Source organism: Triticum dicoccoides, chromosome 7B (genome assembly GCF_002162155.2).
Source record: "Triticum dicoccoides isolate Atlit2015 ecotype Zavitan chromosome 7B, WEW_v2.0, whole genome shotgun sequence".
Classification (NCBI taxonomy): domain Eukaryota; kingdom Viridiplantae; phylum Streptophyta; class Magnoliopsida; order Poales; family Poaceae; genus Triticum; species Triticum dicoccoides.
In genome coordinates this window covers 405,042,675-405,050,061 of record NC_041393.1, presented here as the reverse complement: position 1 = coordinate 405,050,061, position 7,387 = coordinate 405,042,675, and the positions used below count along the sequence as shown (strand labels likewise).

The following is a 7,387-nucleotide window of genomic DNA, read 5'->3' as shown; positions in this document are numbered from 1 at the left end:
CAGCCTCCGCCTACAAGGCCCAATTCCTTGGCTTGGTTCTCTCTCCCATGGACCAAATGGTTTGGAAAACTTGGGCACCACCAAAGACTAAATTCTTCGCTTGGTTGGCTATCCAAGACAGAATTTGGACTGCGGATAGGCTACAAAAACGAGGATGGCCAAATTGTGGTCTTTGCATCCTTTGCAAGAGAGAGCAAGAAAATGGACCGCGTCTTTTCTTCAAATGCCGCTTCACGATTAGGCTATGGAACTTGGTTATTGCAAAATTTGGGCTTCATCATATGGACACCTCTATATGGCATCTTGAGAGTTCGGTCAAGGAATGATGGACAAATAGGACTGGCGCCGGAGTCCCCAACAGGAAGGCGATGGCCTCTCTAACCATGCTCGTGTCATGGACCATTTGGAACAAGCGGAATGCCCGTGTTTTCCGGAACAAGAGTGCTCCACCACCAATCTTGTTAAACAACATCATCTACGAGGCAAACCTTTGAATCACCGCCAGAGCAAAAAATTAGGGAACATTATTTTGTGTGAGTAATATTCCATGCCGTGTAAAAGTGTGCCCTTGTAACAAACTCTATCCTCTTCTTATTTAATAGATGAGGCAAATCTTTTGCCTCCGTTTCAAAAAAAACATATCCTCACTTTATAAGTAAATAAAGCCACACAGCGGAGCGATACATAGTATTGAGATAATTCTTATGTACGTTGGTAAAAAGAACCCCGCAAAACAAGCCAAACACGTTAAGAAGCACCTGGAGTGCACTACTAGACGCCTCCAGCAAGCTGTTGAGAAGAAGCACATGAGAGGCCAGACCACCACAAGACACGACCAAGGACGCTTACAACAAGCGAACATGCCCCACCTGGAACAAACCACCTGACTTTGTCGCATCATCACCACCAAAACTGATGTCAGAGAGGAGAGGACCCTCTACCCTCTCGCTCCAGACCAAGGAGCACTGATCGTGCTGGCAAGCAGAAAGGACAGAGAGAAGGAGTTGTCATGTGTAAAAGATAGGTGCAAACGAAACCCTAGGTGCTAGCAAGGGGGAGCCAAGGTGGCACCACCAAGAGGAACACGGCACATGCATGCATCGCTGCCAGCGCCGACGCTGAGGTGCCCAACATTTGCTCGGCCCCTATTGCACACCTCCCCAAGGGTACTCAAGCCACCATACCCACCACAATGGACCAAGGACTCTAGATCTGGATCCAGGCTTGGCTGCCACAGACGGCGACAACTTCGCCAGGACCACCCGCCACAACGCACCTTGCCCCCTACATGGTTAAGGAGCATCGCCAACATTTGTTGCAATGTTGCTCGCTAGAGAGTGAGCCGCAAGCTGGCCATTTAGGGCTGCCACCCTGATGTATAATACCCTAAACCCATGCACTGCTACCAATCTACCGATCCGAGATCACCAAAGGAAGCCAACATGCCACTGACAAAGGCTTGGCCCGGCTCAAGTCCGCGGCCACGACCAGATATGGCATGGATCAAACCCGTTGGCGAACCCACCTGGCCACGCCAGATTGAGGCAGAGAGAGACTCATCGGTGGACTAACCCCTCCTGCGATGGAGGGACCCCACCTACGAGTGGGCGAGAGGCGCCCACAACGGAGCCTCCTCAACTAGGCTGACGCCCCAGACGTTGCCCCTGATCTGGGCGAGCATCAGCTTCGGGTGACGGTTCCAGACGTTGCCCCTGATGAGGCGTTGACTTGCGGCAGCGAGGAAAAGGGGGGATGGAAGGTTAAGGGCCGGCGGTTGCAGATTGCCACCTGACAACGCGGGGCGTGAAGCGGTTTTTTGTTAAACATGAAACCCTTAAGTGTGTGATATTGGAAGTAGATTGACATTATTCATCATCTACTGCCTATCAATAGTTGTGTGCATCAAAGTGATGCAGAGGTCCGGGTAATCCTTCTTTTTAAAAGAAAAATCTACTGCATCAAGTTAAGAAAACCATCCACGTTAAGAAAAAGCTGAGAGAATGATCTACTGCCTATATATCGTGTAATAAAGTGGCGGAATAAAGGTACTGATAGGCAGAGGAAAGCCTGAAGTGAATTCAGGTCTTCTGAGTTGAATAGCGAACACAGTGGCACTGAATGTATTTAGCTAGTATTCGTGTCCCACTGTATCGTCACTCCTAACAGAAAAACCTTTGGCTTTCCTATGGTACAAACTGTAAGCAACCAACATCGAACACCGATCTGGAGAAAATTGCAATGTGATGAGATGAGAGCAGCAGACTTTCTCATATCCCTTAATGTGACGAGTAATTTACAGGGTTCAAGCAAATGCAACAGTACATTGATGAGTACTAATGCCACGTTCCAAGAATAACTAATCCTCAGCTAATAACAAAATGTATCCGTCCTAATGTAGCAATCTAGCAGTGATCATATCAATGGCTGGACAGGCCGATGCATGCGCCGGCGCCGGTGTGGTCGGACGAGCTGCTACATATCTAGTGGTAATCCACCGCCGGGGAGGAGGAGGATGAGCAGCCACCGACGATGTCGGCGAAGTCGCCCTCTGAGCAGGGGATGGTGAGGCCGCCGCCGGTGCGGTGGTCGAAGCCGAACTCGTCCTCCACCCGCTTGAGCAGCACGAGGAAGGACGGGTGCCTCAGGTACGCCGTCGGGATGACGAACCGCTTCCGCTGCTCGCCGACGTAGACCGCGAAGTGGCCCTTGGGCACGTCCGCCGACGCCCGTCCCTTGGCCAGGTGCAGCCTGGCCATGAGCTGGTAGAGCTTCCCCGCCATTGATCTCCTCCCCGCTGAGCTTCCAGCAAACAAGACCGGGCTGCTTGTAGTATGTTGTTTCGGTTGCACAAGACTGAAGTGTGGTGGGAACCGAGGCTAGCCCCGTATTTATAGCTCCGGCATCGGCGTGGAGATACTCTGCTCTGCTCTAGTGGAGGCAATCATCAAGAGGTGGTCTGATCTGAGCTGAGCGTGCAGCATGGCATGCGCTGCAACTGGTTGTGTGGCGGTTTCTTTTTTGCTAAGCTGGACATGGCACATGGGACTGGGAGTGTACTGTCCCTATATATCTATGTGTGTATCTGCATGCATTGATATTTAATCAAACCAGTCCCGGTGCTATAGCTGGCTGCAGAGACGTGAATGGGCGGGCCAGTGTGTCAAGAGGCGGCAGTACAAGTGCATTGTACGTGCCTCGTACGCACGGTGAGGTTGGTGAACCAGGCCGAGACTTGGAGAGCCATGCATCCCCGGCCATGGGCCATGGCTGCCGCTCGTCTGAGCGACGCCACACGCTTGACGCACTTCGGATCCCGACGCGGCGGTGAGCCGGTGATCTGAGGCGAAGACCTGTGGCTCTTCTCTATCCACGATTTTCAACAAATAATTGGATTTATATGCTCCAGTTTTTGTGTTTTGGATTCGATTCGATTGCCCTTTGGGTTTCCAGTTTCTGTAAAATTCGAATGCGTTTCCATTTTTTTTTTTTGTAAAATTCGAATGTCATGACATTATAATTTTGTGTTTTGGGAATGGCAGGGTAGTTGAGTTGCGGCCGGCATGATTTCAAGGCCGTCGACGGAATGGATCGAGACCGAAGGACGTGTGCGAATTGGCCACCCATCCGCCGGCGATCAGCACCAGAGAATTGAAGGTCGCGTGCAAATTGCCTGGATTGTTTTTAGGTTGTTGTGGAAATGGACCAAGGAACACATGGGAGGTGCATCATTTGCATGAGCGTTTTGGAGCGACGCGACGGATTCTCCAAAGTTCTTGACCAGCAGCGTGCGTGCCTCCATACCGGCCTGATTCTTCTTTCCAGGAATGATGCCGAGCCTCATACAAAACCGGGGGCTACAACAGGGTGAGATCAAACCAGTATCTCACGGTATTCCTTTGCGTCATCAGTACTAAAGAAAATTTGTCTGCCAGCGTGGAAGGCACGAACATTGTTGATGCTGAAATTTTCTAACATTGCCACCGTAGCAAATTTAACATAGTTCCCGAGGTTGCGATTGGCGCCAAGGTGGCGGGGAGGTTGTCAACAAGAGAAGAGGCCGAAGGACCCATAGTTTTTGTTTTTAATTTATTTTAGATGGCGAAAGAGACAGAGCTGCATTGTACTCCATCGATTCCATTATTTTTTAGAGAAAAGGTCAAGGCCCGACTTTATAGATAAAGCCATCAGGCAGCGTCACAGATACCACAGGTTCACAGAAAATCATAACCACACAGAGGAGTTTAAGAGAAACCTAAGCAAGCATGATACAGGCAACTGCCATACACAGCGCGCAGGCCGGGGAGGAGAAAGACCAAATGTCCGCAAACTACAGCACCAAATTATACGGCAGGGTTCGTCCCGGTTATCTGAGAAGCCGAAGCCCGAATTTTGTTGATGAGCAGGTCCAGGGCGTCCCGATGAGACTCCTTAGTCAATCATCTCCACTGCTGCAAGAATATACATGATTTGAATAGAACATCAGCAGGTTTAGATGGGAAGGTAAGCTCAATAGTAAATTTGTTTGTAATATTCCATAAGGCCCAGCATAAGGCTCCCAAGCCAACCCAAAATACCCTCTTGGTGACCCCGACCAAAGTTTTAGCTAGAGTTCTAATATCAGAAAAAGAGGAGGGATTCCAAGAAACCCGAAGCCAAGATCTGACGCAAGACCAAACTAATTTGGCAAGTACACAGTTGAAAAAGATGTGGTCGGAATTTTCCAAGGCCCCACACAGGTTACAGAATTCAGAGCCCGGCCCATTGCGTTTTTTGATCTGATCAGCAGTAGGGAGGCGACCACGAAAGGCCTGCCAGAGAAAAATCTTAATTTTTGGAGGAACCCTTGATTTCCAGACACAAGAGAATCTAGCCGAGGGGGTACCACCAATGAGTCTAAAATACAACGACTTAACAGAAAAATTACCAGAGGCCGAAAGTGGCCAAAACACCGAGTCGGCCGACTTCGAGAGCACGGGGAAGAGGGCAGAGAGGCTTTGCCAATCTTCCAACTCTTCAGGAGACAGAGCCCGACGGAAAGCCAAATCCCAATTATTAGCAGCCAGCTCCGCGATGGAGATCTGCGGATTGGGACAATAAAAAAACAGAATCGGAAAGCTCACGGCAAGTGGGGCATCCCCAGACCACCAATCCAACCAAAAACGAACAGCAGACCCATTACCCACAGAAAACTTGACATGCTCCAAAAAAATCGGCCTAACTTTAACAAGAGCTTTCCAGAATTGAGAGCCACGCCGCGCGGGAGCAAACATAGGATTGGAGTGGGGGAAATATTTGGCCTTAAGAATCGAAAACCACAGCGACCCGGCCCCCACAGTCATAATTTTCCACCACCACTTGATGAGCAAACACATGTTCATCACCCGAGTGTTAATAATGCCTAACCCCCCAAGGTTTTTAGGCCTACACATCAGTTGCCACTTAACCAACCTATATTTTCTTTTGTTATCAGCTGAATTCCAGTAGAAGCCACCCCTATGTTTGTCGAAGCCAGAATGCACGCCATTCGTGAGAAGATAGAAGCCCATAAGAAACATAGGGAGAGAAGACAGGCAAGAATTGATTAAAGCCACTTTGCCTGCATTGGTATTATATCTACCCCTCCAAGGGAGCACCCTATTTCCTACTTCAGCAACCACCGGAGCGAAGTCCTTCGCATGAAGGATACCAGGAGAGATAGAAAGTCATAAATACTTCAAAGGGAAAGAACCTAAAGCGCAATTAAGGAGCCTGGCAACCCGCAAGGCTTCCGCCCCGTCCACACCCGTCACCAGAACCTCACTCTTGGCGAAATTGATCTTCAGACCCGAAACAACTTCGAAACACAGCAAGATGAATTTAAGATTGGCGTATTGCAGATGGGAGACACCTTCCGGCAGAAGATGGGAGATCACGGGGGTAATGTGCCCACAACGGGCCGCCTTGGAGAGCATGCAAGAGAAGGCGTCGGCCACAAAGTTAAAGAGAGCCAGGGAGACTGGATCCCCTTGGCGAAGGCCCCTGCCATTCGCAAAGAAGTTGCTAATAACGCCATTCACAGCAACAGCAATATGGCCACCCGAGACCAACTGCATGATACGATGGACATAAGCACCATCGAACCCTTTGGCAAGAGGACCTGCTTGAGGAAAGGCCAACTAACCGAGTCATACGCTTTTTCAAAGTCTAACTTAAGAATAACCGCTTTAGCTTTCCGCGCGTGAAGGTCGTGAACAATCTCATGAAGGGAAAGAATGCCATCTAGAATGAATCGTTCTTTGGTAAAAGCAGATTGAAAGGGGCTAATAACTCTATGCGCAACCGGGGACAGCCGATTCGCAAAGCCTTTGGAAGGGAATTTGGCAAAGTTGTTAATCAACGCTATAGGCCGAAATTGGGAAATAACATCAGCACCCTTGACCTTCGGAATCAGGGATATTACAGCATAATTCAGACGAGAGATATCGACAGTCCCAAGACAGAAACCCTGAATAACACTACACACCAACTGTTTCAACTGGGGCCAAAATCTCCGAAAGAAAGGAATGGAAAAGCCATCTGGCCCGGACGCTGCATTGGGGTTAGCAGAGTTAACCACGTCCCAGATTTCCTGATCAGAGAGCGGGATCATCAAGGAGGCATTCTCCTAGGGGGAAATTTTAAGACCAGAACTCCAAAGGTGGGGGGAAATGGACAAGCCCGATTGAGGTTTAGACCCTAACAAACACGAAAAGAAATCCACTACATGAGCTAGAATCACCGACTGGTCAGAGGAGCGCACACCATTAATCATCAGACTGTTAATGTCACAGCGCCTATGTCTACCGTTCGCAATCGCAAAAAAATATGCAGTAGGAGCGTCCCCTTTGAGTGTCCAATTAAGAGTGCCCCTTTGGCGCCAGTAAATCTCAGCCTGATGGTGCAGCTGCAAAAGTGCAGCCTCCAGATTATAACGAACGGCCCATCCATCGTTAGAGAGCCCAATAGAGTCAGCAGTACGATCCAGCTCCTGGATCTGATTTTCAAGAAAGGCTTTGGAGCGACGATCCTCCGCCGCACGGTTACGCGACCACCCTCTAAGAAATTTGCAAAGGGAATAGGAGCAAGAATGCCAGTCATCCAGAGGGCCAAAGGAGCGGAGGTTGGAGGAAAGGAAGTGGGAAATTTTTGCAGCGACCATATCGACAAAGCCGTCAATCGACAGCCAAGAAGCATCAAACTGAAATCCAGCCAGAGGTCTATTGCAGATGGAACCATCATCAAGAATCAAGGGGGTATGATCAGACCCGACAATGCATTTAGCGAGAAGATAAGACCTAGGGAACAGGGCATCCCACCTGGGACCAAGGAAAACACGATCCAGCATGGATCTAATAGGGTTAGCCTGATG

At 49.5% G+C, this 7,387-nt stretch overlaps 1 protein-coding gene across 1 annotated transcript; it reads right to left on the bottom strand.

Moving 5' to 3' along the window:
• Window positions 1–2,259: 2,259 nt before the first annotated feature.
• On the bottom strand, window positions 2,260–2,983 carry LOC119339935 (auxin-induced protein 15A-like). Its single transcript, XM_037611836.1, has one exon. The coding sequence runs from the start codon at window positions 2,778–2,780 to the stop codon at window positions 2,481–2,483; it is 300 nt and encodes a 99-aa protein (XP_037467733.1). The 5' UTR covers window positions 2,781–2,983; the 3' UTR covers window positions 2,260–2,480.
• Between the last annotated feature and the right edge of the window lie 4,404 nt (window positions 2,984–7,387).

What these genes read in the sequence shown, in the direction of transcription:
- LOC119339935 (XM_037611836.1), bottom strand. Translation starts at nt 2,780, where the DNA reads ATGGCGGGGAAGCTCTACCAGCTCATGGCCAGGCTGCACCTGGCCAAG.